This window comes from Rousettus aegyptiacus, unplaced genomic scaffold (genome assembly GCF_014176215.1).
Source record: "Rousettus aegyptiacus isolate mRouAeg1 unplaced genomic scaffold, mRouAeg1.p scaffold_m13_p_10, whole genome shotgun sequence".
NCBI classification, from domain to species: domain Eukaryota; kingdom Metazoa; phylum Chordata; class Mammalia; order Chiroptera; family Pteropodidae; genus Rousettus; species Rousettus aegyptiacus.
In genome coordinates, this window is record NW_023416285.1 from 98,984,403 (window position 1) to 99,005,218 (window position 20,816).

Here is a 20,816-nt window from a genome sequence, read left to right on the forward strand (position 1 = left end):
TGTGGTCAAGACGCCAGCGAGGCGCGTGAATCGTGGGGGGGAGGGGGAGGCCGCCAGGAGGAGGAGCCCGAGGACGGCGGGCGGCTCCCCCGCCGGGCACTCAGGTGCTCCTAACTTCTGTGGCCGAACCGAGTCGGTGAGAACTCGAAAATAAAGGGCTTTTCCTTCGACTCTCTTTATGAGTCGTTTGTCACTTCTCCCAATTGACACCCTGTCATTCCTGACTCCCGCAGTCCAGGAGAGGAGCTGCTCGGACCGCAGCACGTCCTCCGAGGGCCTTGCGCACTTCCTCCTTGGGCCCGGCGTCCCACCTGCGCTGTGCTGGGACGCGTCTGGTACCCGGGAGCTGGACGGCGTTGCCCTTGCTCGCCTGCCGCCCGCCCTCGGGGCTGCGGGCGCGTGGCCCTGCGCTTTCTCTCGCGCTGCAAGCTCAGGCTCCCACTTCCAGGAAGAACCTCCCCCACCCCCCCCACCCGCGGCGGCAGCCCCGCACTGCCCACCCCCTTCCGGTCAAACGCACGCGGCACGCGTCTTCCGGCTTTGATCAAGTTCATTTTCCTCATGTACTTCGAGCCCGCAAAGCGAATTCTCCACTAATGGAGAAAAACAGTCTTCTTTATTTGCACGATGCTCATTTAATTGTGGGATTTATTTTTTATTTTTTATTTTTTAGTAGCTTTAGTTCCTGTCTGTGAGATGACCTCAGTCTGGCAGGCTCTACTCCACCCCGCATCCCTTGAGCTCAGGCAAGGCTGTTGCCCTGGAGACGATTACTTTAAGTTTTGAGGGACATGGAACAAGAGGCGGGGAGATGCCAAAAATAAGAAAAGAAGAAAGATGGAAATCATAAAGTTTAAAATTGAATGGAGAGAGGGATTTGATAAAATGCTGTCAGAAATTCAATAAAAGACTGAACCGGAATGAAGTGGCTGGAACCCGGCCGACCTTTCGCCCTCCCTTGCCCAAACCCTCCGTAATGAGAGGACATGAAAGCGCCGCGCCGTCTGAGCGCCGAGTGGAAAGTGCATTTCCTGCTCTGCTTTCCTTTCCAGGCAAAGTCAGCGCGCTGTCGGCCTGCGCCGCGCCCTTCAAGCACTTGAACCCCGGGGCTGCACACGCGGAGGATGAAGACAATCTAAGTAAGCGCTTCCCCGTCCCTGGAGGGTGGGGGGTCCTGGCCCGACGTGCAGGGAAAAGTCCTTCACCACCCCAAAGGCTGAGGCCCCTGGAGTGATGCAGGGGTGGGGGGAGCATGGGGTACAATCGGCGCTTCCAGAGCAGGAGACTCGGCCCCCAGCCCCGCCTGGAATCAAATGCCCACCTGGAGACTCACCCTCACCTGATTCTCGTGCCCACCTAAAACCCCGTCCCCACCTAGAACCCCGTCCCCACCTGGAACCCCGTCCCCACCTGGAACCCCGTCCCCACCTGGAACCCCATCCCCACCTGGAACCCCGTCCCCACCTGGAACCCCGTCCCCACTGGAACCCTGTCCCCACTTGGCTTCCTGTCCACATCTGGAACCCTGTCCCCACCTGGAATCCCATCTTCACTTGGATGGCAGGAAAATACTCGCAGTGACTGTGTGATTGATAGCTCCAGGGATTTCTCTTGGACCATCCCTCCCCTCTCTTCCATCCCCTCCAGACCAAGAGAGAGAAGGGGGGGGGGAGGGAGAAGAGAAAAGAAAAAAGAAAAATGAACACAGTCTCTTTGAATACAGTTTGTCCAATTTTTAACAAGGAAAGAGCTGGATAGGTGCCCTCCTGTTGAAACATTTCTGGCACAGGAAACTGGAGAGACACCAAGCAGTGCGATGTGAGGACAGAAAAGCCAGTTGGGGGTGGGGACGTGAACAGTGTCCCCGCTCAGACCACGGAGGAGGCAAAGCAAACAGACCCGTGGGGGGGGGGGGGGGCAGCGCATCTGGCCTGCATTGTACTCGCTCCTTGTGTGTAGTGTATTGTCAAGCATTATGCAGCAGGTGGGTGACCTTGTCAGCCGAGAAGCGTGAGAGGGTGCCCGCTGCTGGGGACAGGGGCCATGCAGAGCATTTACCGGTGGTCACTCGAATGCCGACCTGACCAGAGAGCGGCAGCGTGGGGGGCTGGCCCAGGGGAGCTGGCCGTCGGCCGTCGGCCTGTGAGTAACATGAGCACGTGAGCAGCAACGCCCCCCGTCCCCGCCCCCCCCCCCCGTCCCCGCACTGCCCGCTCCCCTGTGCAGGGCTGAGCGGCTCGGGGGTCTGTGCCTCAGCCAGTGACCCTGCGAACCTTGTTCTTTGAACAATGTGCCTGCCGCGGACCCAAGGGTGCCACACAAGCAGGGCTAGGTGCCGGCTCCCGGCTCTGCAGGGGGTCTGGTGGCAGGTGGCCGCCAGCCATGTCTGCTGGACCCTCACCGAGCTGCCTGGCGGGCTCAGCCTCCGGCCGGCGTGAGACAAAGCTCTGAGAGGGCCCTTCTTGTCCTGCGGCCAAGCCTCATCCAGGAGCCACTGGCGTCATGGCCAAGACCCCGAGTCACCGGGCCCTGCGGCCCCCGCCCCTCTGCTCCCCGCACGTGGGCCAGACACACCCGCCCCCTTTCCACACATCTCCTTACCCAGAAGCCCAGGCCCCCCCCATGTGAGCTCCCATCGGTGCAGACACGGTGGACAGAGAGCTGACCTCCGACCTGCGGTCAGCGGCATCACTGTCAGCGGTGGCACCGTGAAGGCTCCAATGAGGCGACTCTCGCGGGAACTCCTGCTGCAAAGTGACCAGGTGGACGCCGGCCCAGGACCAGGACCCCGGAGGAGGAGACCCAAGTCTTCACCACGTGGGTGCTGCATGCGGCCTGGGCAGTGGCGGTGGGAGGTGGCTGCGGGCCCCGCCCCGCACGCGGCTGCCCGCAGTTGAAGGACGGCGGTCACCTGCAAAGGCAGCCCAGCCACGGACCCTGACTCTGCATAACGTCGTGAAACCTCGCGTCGTCCCACCCGGGACACGAATCGTCCCTTTGTCCAGTGCACGCACTGTGGATGCTCCCACGTCATCAGTCACTTAGCCGTCACCCCGAGATCGGACAGGCCACCAGAGGCAGGAAGAGAGCGCACATTCGCATCCTTCATGACAGTCTATCGCTACAAACAACTGTCCTGCGTTATTATCGGTTATCGTGTTAATCTCTCACAGTGCCAAATTCATACATTACACTCTGTGCAGGTGCATCTGCGTGGGGTTCCGGGCCGTCGGCCGCTTCGGGCATCCACGGGGGTCTTGGGACGCCCGTGGATAAGCGGGATGGCTGCATTTGCAAAACCTCTGGGAGGCTTTCCCGCGTGTTGGGGTTTTTGCTAAAACTATCACGTGCTTTTTTAGTTCAACCTCATAATAACCTTATGAGGCAAACGGTATTAAAACCTACATTTTTCATGGAGTTCGGGCAGGCTGAGGGACTTGCCTAAGGTCACACCTACATAAAGGACAGAAAGGATGTTGATCCCTTATCTACGTGACCCCAGAGCCGCCAAGTGACCGCAGCCCATCTCTGCCTCACTGGGACTCAGGGGGCCACGACCCAGGGAGCAGGACCCTTAACCCGTTCATTTGCAAGAGCAGGGGAGGGTTAACATCACACCCAGAGGGTCCAGCCAGCACGCCCAGCAAGACCCAGGAGTCGGCGTTTCTGTCCATTGCTAGTCGTTACTCTGGGACGTCTCTTCATCCACGAGCTAATCCTTGCACCTGTTACGCCATGGAAACGTGTGTAACGACCGTCCTCGCTGGACGCCCAGGGCCCTGGGCAGGCAGAGCATGGAGGCAGCCTCAGCGCAGGGGTCGAGGCAGCACCCCACCCGTGACAGCTGGCGCCCCAAAGAAAACCTTTCACCCCAAAGGCAGCAGCGGCCATGCGATGTCCTGGCCACTTTGATCCCCAGGACAGTGCCCCCACCCCTCGCTGTGAGCAGTCGATAAGGATTGAGCTCCCAGCGAGCCCCTGGGCCACCTGCTGGGGGGCCTTTTTTCCTCTTTGCGTCCATTTGGGAAGTTGCCTGGTTCACCCGATGCTGTGCGTACAGGACCGCCACGGTCCCGCCCACCTGGGCTCAGGCCTGATGTTGGGAGGTCGTCTCTCCTCAGGTGGTCTGTGTGTGACGCCACCGCCCCCAACAGCAAACGCCCGGGTCTACGTCCCGGGAACGCGGTTTCTCTGCAGGTCTGGCGTCTACAAGCGTGCACTGCGGAGCAAACCCCGAGCCCCGCCGCCGTTCAGCGCAGCACGCGGAGGTCTCGGCACCTCCCAAGCCGCTGAGCTGGGGCAGGAGGAGGGACCCCCTCACCCCCCCGCACAGCACGTCGTCCCCGAGTGTTCGCAGGAAGGACGCGGTGGGCGTCGCAGCTGCGTCTTCACCAGGAGCAGCAGGGACCCAGGCTCTGGGGGTGTGTGGGGTCCCAGCCGGCCCATCCTGAGAAACTGGGTGACCGATCCTTACAGGCGTCCACCGCCCACGGGCAGCACGCCACGACTTTGTAAACTTACGTCGTATAATTTCCTGCAGAAGAAGTAAAGCCGTGCAGACACAGACGAAGCGCCGCCGAGCCTGTTCTCCCCGCCCGTCCAGGGGGAAGGCGGCGGGGCGGCCTCGGCCCGCATTGCTGGCCCGGACAGCACATGCGCTCTGCGTGGTTGCCGTTATGCTCACAACAGCCCCGCGCAGGCGCTCACGTGGCCTGCGCCGCCCAGCGTCGTGCTCTGGGACCCCCCCACCCCCACGCCCAGGCAGGCGTGCCAGGCTCATGGCCCGTGAGAGCTGTCCAGTGTCCTCGCCTACAATGACAGCGCAGTCGTCACCGGTCCATGCTGCACAGAAGTCCTGAGTGGCCCTCAGCATTGCCCGAAGCCGATAGAAAGGACCACATGGTTTGGGGGTGGCTTCGGGAGGGGTGCAGGGGTCTGGGCCCGGCCAGTCTCGGATCCCCAACATCACAACCAGGAGAGCAGCCAGGAGCTGCCTCACCGACACCCCACTTCTTCCCAAATGCAGGGACTGCTCAGGCACGTGTGTCCCCTCCTGGGGGCAGGTCGGTGGCTCCTGTCTGCCCAGGAGCAGAGGGTGGGCTCTGCGTGTCCCCAAGGCCCCCGCAGCAGCGCCGGGCTGGCTGCCGGCTCCGGGCACGGCGCGGTCGCCCAGCGGCGTCTGGTCAGGTGTACCGCGGCCCCGGTCACCGCTGTCTGTTCTCGCCTGCAGGTACCAGCAGCACGGACGTGAAGGAGAACCGGAACGTGAGCAACCTGGAGGCGCGGCCGCTGCCCGCCGGCGACAGGGCCCGGGGCGGCATGCCGGGCGCGAAGAGGAAGCGGCCACTGGCGGAGGGCAGGGCCGGCCCCCTGCGCAAGCTGCAGCTGCTCTGGAAGACGCTGTCGCGGCCAGCGGTGCCCAAGAACGCGCTGGTGCAGCTGCACGAGCTGCGGCCGGGCCTGCAGTACCGCACGGTGTCCCAGACCGGCCCGGTGCACGCGCCCGTCTTTGCCGTGGCCGTGGAGGTGAACGGGCTGACGTTCGAGGGCACGGGGCCCACCAAGAAGAAGGCGAAGATGCGGGCGGCCGAGCTGGCCCTGCGCTCCTTCGTGCAGTTCCCCAACGCCTGCCAGGCCCACCTGGCCCTGGGGCGCGGCGCCGGGCCGGGCCCCGACTTCACCTCCGACCAGGCCGACTTCCCGGACACGCTGTTCCAGGAGTTCGAGCCGGCGCCGCCCGGCGCCGCCTTCGGCCCGGGCCGCCGCCCCGCCGAGCCCGAGCCCCTGTGCCCGGCGCGCCAGCCGGGCCGGCTGCGGCCCCGCTCGCTGGGCCTGGCCGCGCCGGGCGACAGGAACCCCGTGGTGCTGCTGGGCCAGCTGCGCGCCGGCCTGCGCTACGCCTGCCTCGCCGAGCCGGCCGACCGGCAACGGCCCCGCTTCGTCATGGCCGTGAGCGTGGACGGGAGGACGTTCGAAGGCTCGGGACGCAGCAAGAAGCTGGCCAAGGGCCGGGCGGCGCAGGCCGCCCTGCAGGCCCTCTTCGACGTCGGGCTGCCCGGCCCCACGCCCAGCAGGAGCAGAGGTCGCCTCCTGCCCCAGGTGAGAATTCTCAGGTAGCTGCCGGCAGGTGGCGTCTCCTGATGCCAGGGCGGCCTGGCGAGGGCCAGGACGGCCGTGGGCGGGGCCGAGACGGCCTGGGCGGGGCCAGGGCAGCTGTGGGCGGGGCCAGGACGGCCATGGGCAGGGCCAGGACGGTCTGGGTGGGGCCTAGGACGGTCATGGGCGGGCCCAATTCGGCCTGGGCGGGGCCATGGCAGCTGTGGGCGGGGCCAGGACAGCTGTGGGCGGGGTCTGGGCGGGGCCAGGACGGCCGTGGGCGGGGCCGAGACGGCCTGGGCGGGGCCAGGGCAGCTGTGGGCGGGGCCAGGACGGGCATGGGCAGGGCCAGGACGGTCTGGGTGGGGCTAGGACGGTCATGGGCGGGCCCAAGACGGCCTGGGGGGGCCATGGCAGCTGTGGGCGGGGCCAGGACAGCCGTGGGCGGGGCAAGGACGGTCTGGGTGGGGCCAGGACAGCCGTGGACGGGGCCAGGACGGCCATGGGCGGGGCCAGGGCAGCCTCGGCGGGGCCAGCAGCCCCTCTGCTCCGGCTGCTGTAAGTGGAGTCCTCCCCCGCCGCCTCCTAAAGAAGCCCCCCCCCCCCGCCCCCCCGCCCCCGTAGGGTGACTCAGCTCCAGGGGAAAGGCCGAGCAGAGGAGGAAGGTCAGCGCTCGGGCCCAGCAGAGGCATGGGGGGCGGGTGAAGGCAGGCGGTGTCTGCAATGACTCCAGCGGCAGGGCGACAGCAGGGTGGGTGCAGGGCCACCGACCCTTGTGGAAGGCGAGCAGTGTCCGCCAGGCGCTCACGGGACTCGGGCGCCGTGTGTCCTGCATCCAGGACGAGCGGGAGGTGAAGGGGGGCGTCAGGTGGCAGCGGCTGGGTGCAGCCCCCCACCGGGGAGGCGGCAGGAGGCAACGTGACTGTGCACATTCGGTCTCGGTGGCTCTGACTGGAGGCAGGCGCCCGTGTGGCAGCCTGGCCATGCGCCGGGTCAGCCCGGGGGTCCAGCCCCGGCTGGAAGCAGAGAGCTCCGGTGAGGACCGGCGAGGACAGGGCCGGAACCCGGCGTCAACATGGCCTCTGGCTTTTCTGGGCACCGGCCTGCTTTCCCACGCTGGCCCACCTGTTCCCTGGAGACGCCCCCGGGCAGCAGGGTCCACGTCCAGGGGACGTTCCCCCCTTGTTCCAGAACGCCTCCTGGCACGCTGCCTCTTCGGCTCCCGGGGCTGCTGTGGCCGCGCAGTCTCTACTCACTGTGGTCTCGGTCAGAGGACGCGGCACACCGGTCGGGGCAGTCAGCCCACGCCCGCCTGAGCGGGCACCGTGGCCGGGGGCCACATCACAGTGGGACGACCTCAGTCACCCAGGCCTCGCACACCTCGCGGGCATGGCTGTGCCCGTGGCCACCCTCCCTGACACACAGGGCAGGAACTCACGCTGGGCCAGCAAAGGGTTTCTGATGGAGCCCCTCCCCCGGCTCGGGAGCGAGGTGGGACCCGCCCCCAGAGCCCCACAGAGGGGCGGGCCTGTGCTGCCCCCCACCCCAGGGCCTTCATTCATGCCCAGGGGCCTGCTGCACATTCTTGGAAGTGGGGGGCTTCGAACGCAAGCCCCACCACTCCACCTTCCAGATGCCCTCAATGGGACGGTCCCCATGGAAACAGGGAATCTGCCAAGTGCTTCTGCGTCTTCCGGAGCTTAAACTTGCCAACCACATGCGAGGAGGCCCGGCGAGCCCCCGGGTGGCCTGTGACCTCGACGTCGCCTCTGCTTTCCTGCCACCTTCTTAGAGAGGGCCTCCCGGGGCGGGGGTGTGTGTGTGGGGGGGTTCATGTCCCCTCACCATCCAGCCTGACACTGGGCGTGGCTGCCACTGTCGATGGCTCGGGAGAAACGTACGTCCTCTTGCACCCGACCCCGGTCCACCACCCCCACCCCAGAAAGCAGAAGGGTGCTGGGGGGCTCCTGCCCGGACCCGTTTCCTCTCAGGTTGTCACCTGCATGCACGGCCGGGGGCCAGGTGGCGCACCGGTTAGAGCCCCCGCTGCTGGATAATTTCTCTAACGGTCACTAACCACCCCGACGGGAGGACGGAGGGCGCGGGGCCGGCTGCGGGCTGCGGCCCCCCGTCACGCCCAAGGCGCTGCCATCCTGAGGCTCACTATGGTTCCCTCGCACCATCAGCCGGCTGCGTGGGGCTGAGCAGGTCGGGGACCCAGGACCAGGCACCGTTAACAACTCCATCGAGTTCACACTCTGTCCGACCGTGCTCTGGATTCGGGGCTCATCTTTCAAAAGGGCTACAAGGGTCCACGTCGACACTTTGGCCATCTGCTCGGCCCAGCAACGTCCTCACGGCGATGCCTGGTCCCGCTGGCCCAGGGGGGTGACCCCCTGATAGCCCTCCCGGCCACCCGTCATTCGCTGTGAGGCACCTTCTGGGGGTGCTCACCAGGTAGCCAGTGCTGAACGGGCGGGGGTGTTGGGGTGGGAGGTGGCACCTCCGGTCCACACCTGCGTCCTGGGTTCTGTCCAGTTCCTCCACCCGAGGCCGCCGTCCCCTCCCTCGTTCACCGGAGCTAACAGTCGGGGCCAGCTTCACTCGGCGGGCCGCAGCGGGGGTGCTCGCCACAGGGCGCCGTCGGTGCAGAAGCCGTCACCGCAGCCCGTCACCCTGCAGCACCGGTGGCTGTGACACTCATGCTCAGGGCACTCGGTGGCCCTGTGACTCCCACGCTCGGTGGCCCTGTGACTCCCGGGGAGGGGCAGGCACCCTCCTGCTGGATGAAGCACCCTGCTGGGTCTGAGTCTCGTTCTTAGCAGCCGCGGAGGTGCTCGGTCTGGGACGGGCAGAGAGAGGCAACAGGAAGGGAAGAGCATGTAGCGGCTTCCTCCGGGGCTGGGGGCCCCCTAAGAGCAAGTTCTAACATGTGGCCACCTGAGAGGGGCCCCTGAACAAGCACACTCACCCCGACTCTCCCTGGCCTCGTCCAGGCCGAGGCTTCCTGGGCGCCAGTGGCCGGGCACTGGGCGGCGTGGGCTCCACTGCGTCCCGCCCGCATGGTGGGGCCGCGGCTCAGAGGACGGCGGAAGCGGGCGTGCTGGCCGGGGCAGGAGCACTAGCCGGCCTCGAGCGCCCCGGCTCCACCCGGAGCTGAGTCCCGCAGACGGAGCCCGAGCTCGGTGCGGGGCCTGTCGGTGTGTTCCGCACCCTCTGTAGGGGGCCTCTCAGGACGCCGACCTCCTCAGCGAGCCGGGCAGCTGAGACCATGCCGGTGGCCCCCACACGGAGAAGCCGCCGCTCTCACTCGGCAGGCTGGGTGCAATGGCCGGTGCCCTCTCCCTCGGGGACTCGCTGTCACACTGGAAGCAGAGAGCTGGCCACGGAGGACGCAGCCTGCCCACGAGCCGGAGATGGCAGAGGGGACGGTGTGTAGGGGGGCACCTCCCCGCGTGGAGCCGGGAGTCAGGGGGCACCGGGCGGAGGGTCCAGGGGCCCAGGGGCCGTTTGCAGCTCCCCGGAAGGGCCCAGCCCCGTGCAGGCCGCCTCCGTGGCTCCGTGGCCAGCCGTGGTCCGTGGAGCAGATTCCCGTGAGCGCCGTACCCGTGGGCGTCTGGGAGAAGTCCCGGGAGCGGTGCCAGTGGCCGTGGATGGGCTCGCCGGGCAGGCGGGAACAGTGTGACTTCGCGGCGTAGACATCGAGCCACGGGCTCCGTGACCTGGGCCTTCCCTCTCCCTCTCGGGCTGGTTGCAAGTCCCGAGGCCACCTGTCGTCCGCTGCAAGGTGACGCGACCCTGGAGGGAGAGGGCCAGTGCGGCCTCGCCCCCTCCCCGCCTCGGTTTCCTGCCCAGCAAGGGGGCTGACCAGGGCCCTTCATGGGGCGCCGGCACAGTGAAATGGGTTGAGACACGAAGTGCTTCAAATAGCGCTGGGCGCGGAAAGTCACCACCTGTGTTTGTGGCTCTCACTCCGGGGACGCTGGCTGGGGGCGTGTGCGCAGGGGACAGACAGGCACGGCAGGGTGCGGCGTCCGGGAGGAGGCAGGCCCAGCATTGCAGGAGAGACTCGGCTCGGAGCGCTCCTCCACTCGGTGCTGGGCTCAGGCGGGACTCGGGGCGGGACTCGGGGCGGGACTCGGGGCGGGGCGGGGGCGGGGCAGAGCGGGGACGGGGGCGGTGCTCCGTCTGGCGGGCCTGGGGCCGGTGCAGAGGGGGCGCGCACTGCTGCGTCTCGCCCACCCAAACCGCAGCTGCGCCCTTCTCCCGCCCGCACGGCAAGGCTCTCCGTGGCCTAACCATGTGTCGTGGGCGATAGTTCCGTAAAAGGAAGAGTGTCTGGGGAGGCGACGCTCAGATCGCCTGGCTCCCGCAGAGGCGCCCGTCGAAGGCGAGACGCAGGAGGGGGTGCTCACACGCCGGGCTGGCCCTGGGCTCCCACGGGGCGTTTCGGGTCCAGCTCCAGGACACAGGAAGTTGAGGTGCTGAGGACCCGGCGGCAGCTCAGCAGCCGCGCGGCCTTCCTCCCGGCCACAGGCTCCTTACCCCCCAGGACCAGGGCGGCCTGAGCCATCTCAAGCACAGCACCCGAAGGCGCTCGGCCCATCGCAGCGGCCAGCCTTCTCTCCAGCCCACGGCCCTCACGTGGGGTGCACACATCCGCCAGGCAGGGAGCAGGCGAAGGTGTCTCAGGAGGAAAACTGGCCCCAGGGGAGCGACACTCGGCTCCGGGCAAAGTGCGGCAGGACACAGTGTTTTCGGGCGATGTTTTGGGGCCACAGAACATCGTGGAGTCACACGCGCACAACCCACGGGAAGAGCCACGTGGAGGCCGACGACCTGTCACGGCTGGGAAAGCCCTCGTCCTGGTGGAAGCACCGACCTGGAAGTCGTTCCGCGTTTGGCACCAGCCCCGCCGGCGGGCCGGCCGTTTTTGCTTTGTCTGTTGTAACCCCTCTCGTAATGGAAGCAGCTGGGAGGAGGCGGCAGGAAGGGAGCTAAGAACAGGACACAGCCCGGGCGTGCGAGCGCCTCTCACAAGCTGCTCAGTGCACGGAGGGTCCTGACCGCCTCCCCAGACGACGGCGACAGTCGGCAGGCACGTGGCTCGAAGGATGACCCGAATCTTCTCTTCTAAGAGGTCAGTGGAAGGCACAGGGGACGCTCGGCAGTTGTGACCACATCGTCACTACGTTCCAGACTCAAATCAGACCCCTTCAGCCCCCAAGGCAGGGGTGCGTGTCAGCCGGAGGCAGCAGGCGCCCGGGAGGCAGACGCTGACCGCGAGGGAGGGCGGGAGCCGCCCACCCGAGAATCGGAAAGGATGCTTCGAGCCCAGAACGCGGGACCCCACCGGAGACTGCTGGTGACGGGCATGGAGGCGGCTCGGGAGGAAGCGGACGTCGGTGTGTGCGGCCTGCCAGGCAGCCTTGGAGTCCCGCAGAGGAGCTGAGAGCCCATGGTCTCCTGGCGCCGGCTGGCTGGGCGGAAGCCAGGAGGGCGAATGTGACGTCTTCCAGCCTGGAAAACCGTCACCTCTGCCCTGGGACTGCAGGCGCCGTCCCAGCGGCCGTGGCCGCTGGCCGCTCCCCTCAGAGGAAGCCGTCCCACGACCACGCGGAACACCGCACGCCGTTGCTTCCGCGCTCGCCCTAGAGAGGCGCGTTGAGGGAGCGGGTAGGGAACGCGCGAAGCTCCCTGACACGCTTCTGCCCGGAGCCGAGGATGATGACAAAGCCTGCCTGACACGGCAGCCCTCGGAGGACCGGGAGAGGGTCGTTTTCCCCGCAGAGAGCCTCCGTGGTCTCCTGAGGGCGAGCGGGCCGGCGGCCACGGCGCCTCCCGGAGGAGCACCTCGCAACTCACGAGCGGCCGCACCTAAACGCAGGCGCCAAGGTCACTCTCACTTCATAACAAGAAGAACTGTCCAAGGGGCCTCCGGCCCTCGGCCACGTGGCGCTCATGCATCGCAACGCAGATTCTGCCTTTCCACGCCAAGGATAGTCATTTAATAAGCACGGGGGCTTCCCACGGCTTGGCAGGGACTCAGGGAGACCCGGAGATGAGCGAGCATCCGAGAACGTCCTTTACACGCTTAGAGCATTAATTAGACACTGAGTGTGTAACACGCCGAGGAGACAAGGGTAAACGTGATCGAATCCATCAAGAAACGTGCAGCGAGCGTGAGGGGCGGACCCGAAAACCACCGCGCGGTTACGAGGAGCGCGGCCCCGTCGGAGTGTGTCTGATCGTTGCCAAGCACGTAGTGTTTTGATGCGTCACAGAACCCCATTGTTTGAAAGCACCGCCCCCCCCCCCAGTAAATCCTCTGTTACAGCACTGAAGAATTTTGAAAGGGATTGGTGCTGAATTTATGCTGCGTTCCATAAATTTGAATGTTTGCGTGTTGGCGTTTCTTAAAATGGGAGATGTGTTGAGAAATCACTGGATTTTACAACCGGATTATTTTTGAATAAGAGCTAATTGTGTTTACATTTGTTATGGAGACACATGGAAATGTGCCGTGAATGGCCACATTAGCCACGGCAGCCAAACGCGGAGACCCACTTAGCACCATTCAATCCCAAATTCAGTGTCAAGGCACTCAGAAGGCAGCTTATTTGTGATGCAAGCACATCTCCGACTTGTACGTGCTAAGTACGGTAAATCACGGGACGTCACGCAACGAGCTACTTAAAAACCATGAGACCATCGAGAAGGGCAAATTTTGCTTTGATGACTTTTGAAACCTCAAAAAGAGTGATAGAGTATTTCTCATTTAGGCAGTTAACTTCCTTATTCTTATCTGAGACATCCCAAATGTTCTTTAAGATTTAGAAAAGACATGGATGGCCGCCAGAGTTTGTTCATAGCTGAACCGATGGCTGCAAACGGGCAGGCCTGCTTGCAAGAAGACCGGTCTCCACGTATCCACCCATCCATCCATCCACCCATCCATCCCTTTTACGGATATTTAATGAGAATGCTCTGTCCCGGGCCATGTCAGGTGCTAGAAATACACAGAGGTGAATAAGACAGAATCTTTGCCCTTGAGAATTGTTCACAGCTGGTCAATGAGCTTCCCAAACTGTGGCCCAGAAACTCCCTGCAGAGCTGTGCCTCAGAGTCCTGTTTACAGCACAGAGACAGAGCGTTTCCCCTGGACTTATGAATCAGAATATCTTGGGCAGCAGTTAAACAAGTACCCCGAATGATTCTTAGTGACGCTAAAATTTCAGAACTAGACTCTGAGAAGGGTTTGAAATTAGAACAAATAATGACATTTCGCTGTGCTGCTGGAGAGACGTCGGGGGGTTGGTGACTGCCGAGGAGAGAGGGCTCGCTCAGATCCCAGGAAATAAAGACGCTTTGTTCACGGCAGACGGTGCAGCTGGGCCCCTCCACACAGGAGCTGCAGAGCGAGATTCCACGCACCCTGCAGAAAACCAAACGGTGGAGCAGGAAGCTAATTTTAACTCTATACAAACGTTTGGCTTTTGTGGGACAACTTTTCTCATAAAAGGAGAGCTTCAAGTACACAGCAAATCACCCGCCTTGAGCTCTTAAAGATGCATCCACTGGGGTTACAGAGCCTAATGAAAGGGCCTGCGCGGAGGCCGCCGGCGGGCAGACGCGGTCACAAGCGTGAGTGCCCTGTAAGCAGGAGCTTACATAAACTGTGCGCGCTCCGCGCGGGGTGAGCTTCTCGCGGGCCGCTCCTCTTCTGAGGCTCCGCCTCCGACAGCCCCGGACAGACGGACAGACGTTCCCGCGTAGGGCGCCCACGCCGCCCACCGCAGCCAAGGCATTCGGTCGAGTGTCTTCAAACGTGCGTCGCCGCAGCTAGGGCTGACCTCTTCCGTGCGTCACGGGCTAAGTGACTAACCCCCGAGGAACCGGGAGCATGTCCGTTTGCTGCAGACGCACCGAGAGCCAGCCGGCCCCACCCCGGCCCCCCACGTCACCCCCACCGCCCCGGGACGCACGGCGGCCCCTCTGGGCCTGGTCTCAGCCGTCCTGCAGGTGACGGGAAATAGCTCCCGCCCATCACAGGCACCTGCCGGGCGAGCGTGTCTCAGCGTCTGTGAAAAGGGCGCTGGGCGCGTGGTGCCCGTTTCTGTCACCTGGCTGGTGGCACAGGGAGCAGGGGACGGCGCCTGGGGTCGGGCGGCCTCTGCACCCCGCGCCTCCGCGGGGGCCGTGGCCGGGCGGGTGGACCTCAGGCAGGCGGCCTCCCCGTCCTGGAGAGCAGCAGCCCCTCGTGCCGGGGCACGGCCACTCTGTCCCTGTCACGTGTGACAGCTGGTGACACACTTCCCTGTCACCTCCCCGCCCGGCCCCAGCCCTGCTCACACACTTCCGTTCTCCCGAGTGACCCCTCTGCCGCGTAGTGTGTCTTAGCGTGATGACAAGCTGCCTCCCGAGGCCACGAGCACCCCGGGGCATGCCGCGAGGGGCGCGGTCTGCACGGGAGCCCAGCTGCCCCGGGCTCCACCCCGGCCCCCGGGTGGCTCTGGGCGCGCTGCACCCGCTCCGTCCTGTGAGGCCGGGGAAGTGTGGGAGGACCCACGGAAGTGCCCTGACTGGTTGTGTAACATCGGCGACTCCAAAGTAAGCAATTATGGTGCCCACGTTAATCGGAACCGAGGGGGAAGCTGGTAGAAATTGAGTAAACTCAGCTAAGCCTGGGGCACTTCTAATGAGCTGGGCAATTGAACAGGAAAAAAACGGAGCCAGCACTTTCCTCTAATGAGCTTGGGGACCTGGCTCCTGAGCCGGTCACTTGCAGTCGGAGCTCGGAATCAACAGAAGAGACACAGAGCCCGACGCGGAGAATGGGCCGATCGGCGGGGGGTGAGGGGGGGTGGGCGGGGCGGGGGGGTCTCCGTGCAGACGGCCCTCCGCCGTCCCCAACGCTGGCTGCCCATCGTACCGGAGGCCTCGTCCTGTCTCGTCGTGGCTTCTCCTGTGGACAGGGAGGGAGACGGGAGAAGAAAGGAGAATCCAGCATCAGAGCGAGGGGCGCGGGAACCCTGCCCCCCCCGTGTGGTCAGGCCAGCGACTTCGACTCAATTGATGAGTCAGGGTAGCAGAACAAATCAGCTGAAAGTTTGTTTTTTGTTTTTTGTTTTTTTTCCTCAAATCAATGTCTGAAGTAACTTGCTTAACCAGTTAGTTGTTTTCGTGTGGACTAGATATAATCCAGGAACCAAAATCACAAAAACTTATAAGGGAGCGGGGCTTCGGTCCTTAAATTACGATTACTCTCCTCCAGGCCCTGTGGGCAGACACCCGTGTTGTGCTGAAGTCCTTGGAATTCCATGTCAAAATGCCAAAACTATGCCCTTCTCTGTCAGAACGATTGTCATTAGTGAGCAAACGGCATGGAACAATATCGGTCAACAAGCATGTCTGCTCCTGCCTGTTCGGGACTTTAACTCGCCGGCCCACAGACCCTAAGGGTCACGTGGAAGGACCCAGAGGACACACTGGGGGGCGCTGAGGGGGGTCGGATCCAGTCTCACAGGCCGCCCGACGGTTGCAAGGGTGGCTTTTTGCAAAGCATCTCCCGACGACCCCAGTAACAGCCGCCACACTCTGGAGAACCCCTAGAGCTCACTGGGTCCCCCCCGCCGATTGGGCCATAGCCGGTCAGCTTAGTGCCATGTGTGGGTGCTTCTCTGGGTTAGAAGGAGAAAATCTGGAACTTGTAGAACTTTGAATCTAATGTCATTCTTATAACAGCTTCGCCGAGGTATAAATCAGGTGCCGTCACGTGGCTCCTCCAGAAGCTCACAGTGTGGGGGGTTTTGGTGCGTTCCCCAGTCGTGCGGCACCCGCCATCCAATCGGGCAGCGCTTCGCCCCCCAGAGGGCCCATCGGCATCCCCGCCCCCGGCCCCGCGACCTCTCACGCGCTCTCTGTCTCTAAGGATCTTCCTCTTCCCAACACTCCATGTAAGCGGAATCGTGCGCCGTGACCTGGCGTGCCTGACTCCTTTCGCTTAGCAGAAGTGTTGCCGAGGTCCATCCGCGAGGTGCAATGTGCCGGCATTTCGTTCGTTTCCATGGCCAGACGACATTCTCCTGCGAGGATGGACCCCATCTGACGAGTTCCTTCATCGGCCGGTCCACTCGCCGTCCGGGTTGTCCCCACTTCGGGGCTGCCACCGACAACGCCACCGCGAACACGCGAACGCGCGTCTCCTGGGGACCCGCGTCTCCGGCTCTCGCGGGCGCACGCGGCCGCGGACGGCCGTGTCGATGTCCTCCCGGCCGCCCTGGTCGGTGCGAACTGGTGCCCAGTTGCCGTTTTGATTCGCGCTTCCCCAGTGACTGATGAAACTGAGCAACTGTAATTTGCCTTCGCCGTGTGCATATCTTCTTTGGAGAAATATCTATTTGAAGTCTTGGGCTGTTTTTAGTTTGGTCTTTTTCTTGCTGAGTTAGTTATAAGATTTCCTGACATAGTCTAGATGCTTGTCCCTTATCAGATTAATAGCTTTCAAATATTTCCTCTCTTTCTGGAGGCTGTCTTTTTACTTTCTTGATGATGTCTTTTGAAGTGCAAAAAGTTTTCAATTTTGTTGATGCCCAATTTATCTATTTTTCCTTTTTTGATTTGTTCCTTTGGTTTCATAGCTAAGAAGCTGTTGCCTACCCTAAGTTCGTGAAGATTCCCGTCTATCTTTCCTTGTAGAAATCTCCAGGACAGAAGTCCCCACTTACCCAAGGTTCCGCTCTCTGTAATTTCAGTCACCATGGTCAACCAAGGTTTGAAAATATTGAATGGAAAATTCCAGAAACACGCAAGTCACCAGCTTTACGTTGCGCACCGTGCTGAGCGGTGTGGTGAGATCTCTGCACCCTGCTGCGTCCTGCCCGGGACATGCGTGACCCCCGCCACGCGCCGTGTCCCACCCGCCATCCCACCCCCCCCCCACCAGTCACTCAGTCGCCACCTGGGTTATCGGATCGACCGTCACGGTATCGCAGTGCGTGCATCGAGCCACCCTGACTTTACTTCCTAATGGCTTCCAAGTGCAGAGCAGCGATGCTGGCAATTCGATACACTAATGAGAGGCCATAAGGTGTGTGTTTATACAGGAAAAACCACTTTAGGCATAATCGTATACAAGCGAAACATTCGAAGATCCCTGGGTGCGGGCGTGGCCTCCCGGAGGCGACGCTCGTGACCAACCCACACCAGGAGGGCCATCTCGTGGTCACATGCCATGCTCCGAACGCCGCCGGCTCCTGGCCACGTGCCTGAGAGGAAACCGGGTGCGCGGGTCGGCCCCTCCTCGCTGCAAGCATGTTTCCATCTTTGGATGTGGGTGAAATCCAGCTACTATCCAGCGCCTCCCTACTTTCATGGAAATGCCCCAAGAAAAAAAGTGCCGCTCAAGGATCGAGACCGTGAACACTTCACCAGCAAAATTCTCCAGTCGCATCCGTACGTGATTAGGAGAAACGGAAGAGAAAATGCTTTTCACAGAGCCTGACTGCTTCCAACCCCGAGTGGGTCGTCCACTCTGGAGCCTTCCCAACAAGCAGCAGGCACTCACGACAACCAGCCGCCAACGGCACCCCGCTGCACCCCCCCAGGGACACGAGTCCGCCGCCAGGAGACAAATCACGTGGCCGGGCCGGCTCGCGGGATCCGGAATCGGGCCGTTTGCCCCATTTACCCCGAGATAACTAACCCACACTCGCAGTCCTAACCTCACCCCCAAGTTCACCACAAAATGCCTCCCTTCTCATCGCTCTAGTATGTCGATGGTCTTTGGAAACAAATGGCATCATTCTAGTTACAGCGTTCTGTTTCCACGAGTGGTACTTTCATTTATGAAGAGATATAGTAATTCTCAATCACTGGAAATGTCAGATCCTAGAAAACGCAGCATTCCCACGCGTGGTGTTAGCATTGTCCTTGAACAGGCGTTAGCCGGAGGTCCATCCGATGAATCCGATTTATGTGTACATCTCTGTTACATTAGGACAGATTCTGTTTAGAAGTCACTCCCAGAGAGGTTTTTATATTTTCTTTTCACCTGGAAAAGCAGTCAGATTTGCTTCAGCCTCAAAGAGCGTGTTTATACCGAGTTAACGTGAGCAGGGAGCTGCACCTTTTCTTCCTAAATGAAAAATGGGTGATAACTTGTCCAGTGACCAACCAGAGGAGCCACGTTTTTCCAGCTCTGCTGCTGGTGTGACAACTTCTGTGGAGGCGCCACGTTCTCCGTGTGCCGAAGACGGCAGACGGAGTTGACTGAAGTGCCTCTCACTGTGCCTCTGACGACGACGTCTTAGCTACATTGCGAGAAGGCGAAAAGGATGGACTTTGACATAACATAAAATTATATTTTTTAAGTGCCAAGCTTTTTTCTTTAAGTAATTTAGATAGGAATCATCACAATGCAGCGTCTTCTTCTTACAAGGAGTCCACTGAGTGTATTTTTTCCAGATTGTCCATCGTTTTGGACTTAGAAGATTGTGTTCTGTCACAGCGGAGTTGTAAGCAATAAAAAAAGAAAACCCAGCTCATATACTCAATAGGCTGAAGAATTAGAAAAAGTATAGACAGAGACAGAAACACAGGAACAGAGACCGAGAGAGACGAGCGGGCGTGGGAGCAGACTTCAAGTTCAGCCTCAAGTCCCCCTGGCTGCGAAGCCCAGGTTGTCTCTTCCAGCCCGTGGCGAGTCTTTTGAAAAAGACAAAAGCATTTCCAAGGCAGGCAGCGTCCACCAAAGGTTTCGTCTGAGGGCTCTGCGTTCTGCGAGCCGGCAGAAAGCGCGACTCAGCGCCAGGCGCGGGGAGCCGAGTTTATGGGCCGTCCTTAATGACCCACATCCCAGCATGGCCTCTCGCCACGCTCCCGGCTCTCATCAGACAGCGGGGCGAGGGGACCCGCACTTTCTCTGGTGCTGAGCCGTTCAGAAACGTCACCAGGGACCCATTTGTGTCTCCTGAGCCCGATGCTTGGGCTGCTCGAGGAGAAGAGAAGATGGCAGGGAAAGAAAGCAGGAGGGGGGCCCGCTCTGCCTCGAGCTGCCGCCCCACGGGGGGGGGGGGTGCCCGGAGCCTCGCTCCCAGTCTCCCCGCTTCCGCCCCACGTCCACTCCGTGAGGCATCGCCGGGCCGCTCCCCCTCCAGCCGGAGCCCAGGGGCCCAGGGCCAGTGCCGTTTCCAGCCCCGGATGCGGGCCCTACTGGCTGGGGGGCCCCGTGCACAGAACGTGGGGCTGCATTCACGGGGTGTTGGCCCCGCATCCGAGAGCGCCAGGCACTGCGACGGTCTGCTCACAACGAGGCTCCTTCAAGCGGCACAGCTCCGGGGGCAGGCTCTGAAAGAGGGTGACCGCCTGCCCAGGCTGGTTCACAGCTCCCAGCTACGGTGGAGGAAGGGCGCGGGTCTGCCCTGGCTGAGCGGAGCAGGACACAGGGGCCCCACAGACGGACCTCGGCCTCAACGACCGCGCTGGTTCTCAGCCGCCGGGCCTCACGGTGCGTCACGAGACAGACGCGAAACTCATCGTCTAGAGGATGGATGTGTACACCTTGGAGTGTAGGCAGGACGTTTAATAGCAGAGGACATTTCCGCTGAAGAGCAAACTCGATGACCCTGTGCTGCCGTGGGCCCCCGCTCCGCCTGCAGGTGCCAAGCCCCCTGCACGGCCACACCGCCGGCCGTCCTGGTGCCGAGACGCACCGCCGAGCGCCCGCCTTCCGTGGCCGTGCAGGGGGCTTCGCGTCTCCTCGGGGAACCACTGCATCCTCTGCCTCTCGTTTTGTATTTCACGGCGCCGTCTTCGCCCGTTACAGAAAAATGAACGGACTCGTAGGGCCCGGCGGCCTCTCCGCGAGCCCCTCCCGGCTGCCCACCCCCGGGGAGTGAGTGACCGCGTCGGTGAGGAGCAGCAAGGGCGGCCGCCGTCCAGCTCGCCGTCAGGTCGTGTTCCACTCCCAGCCCCAGAGGGACGCAAAGTGGGAACCGCGAGCCAGTCCCCCCACCCCGCCCGCCCCGGTCTCTGTCCTGGGAAAACGCCCGTCCCGCATTCAAAACCTGGCTCGTTTCAAGTTCGGTTACGGGAGTCACGCGGCGACTTCTTACCAACGGAGATGCGCCCGGCGCCGTTTTGTTTGTGACCTGGCGAGGCCGTTGTCACGGGCTGCACGCAGCTCCTGGTTTGCTGTTTGTCTTGGGTACGATGGAGGGGTTCGGTGCAGAGAAATGTCAACGTTCTAGGTAGCGAGCGCGTTGAATGTATGTATTTCCTCTTCTGCTCCAACGCTGGGAAAGGTCTGCGCCCCGGGACGCGGAGAGAACATTCCCGGTCATTTTCTCCTGTAATGCGTTTGGAGGCATGATCCAGAGGCAAGATCGCGCTTGCTTACCGGCCACCCTGGAAACGGTCGCCGAGGGACACTCCCCCACCCCGTCCCATGCCGTCCCTCCCGCCTGCATGTCACGTGTTGCGTTTTTACGTGGAAATCGGTCTTTTCGAGGAGAACTGTCACTCTACAGGCTTTGTGCTGGCTACACGGTGTTTTTGTTGCTGTTACTTTCGGGGCGTTCGTATCTTAGTGGTTAAAGGTCCCCTTCGTTCCTGAGTTTTACGATTTCTTTTAACATTCTTCAGCCAGGATTTGGGAAGGAGCCATGCACGGACATCAGAACTCAAGGTTACTCGCCATATTTATAAGCTATTGGACCTGG

At 62.4% G+C, this 20,816-nt stretch overlaps 1 protein-coding gene across 1 annotated transcript in view; it reads left to right on the plus strand.

Moving 5' to 3' along the window:
* Positions 1–20,816, plus strand: part of ADARB2 (adenosine deaminase RNA specific B2 (inactive)) — a 190,643-nt gene that overhangs the window by 119,546 nt on the left and 50,281 nt on the right. The window contains exons 2-3 of the mRNA XM_036226693.1: positions 1,053–1,139; positions 5,231–6,099. Coding sequence (XP_036082586.1) covers positions 1,053–1,139; positions 5,231–6,099 — 956 coding nt within the window. The remainder of the gene's footprint in view (positions 1–1,052; positions 1,140–5,230; positions 6,100–20,816) is intronic.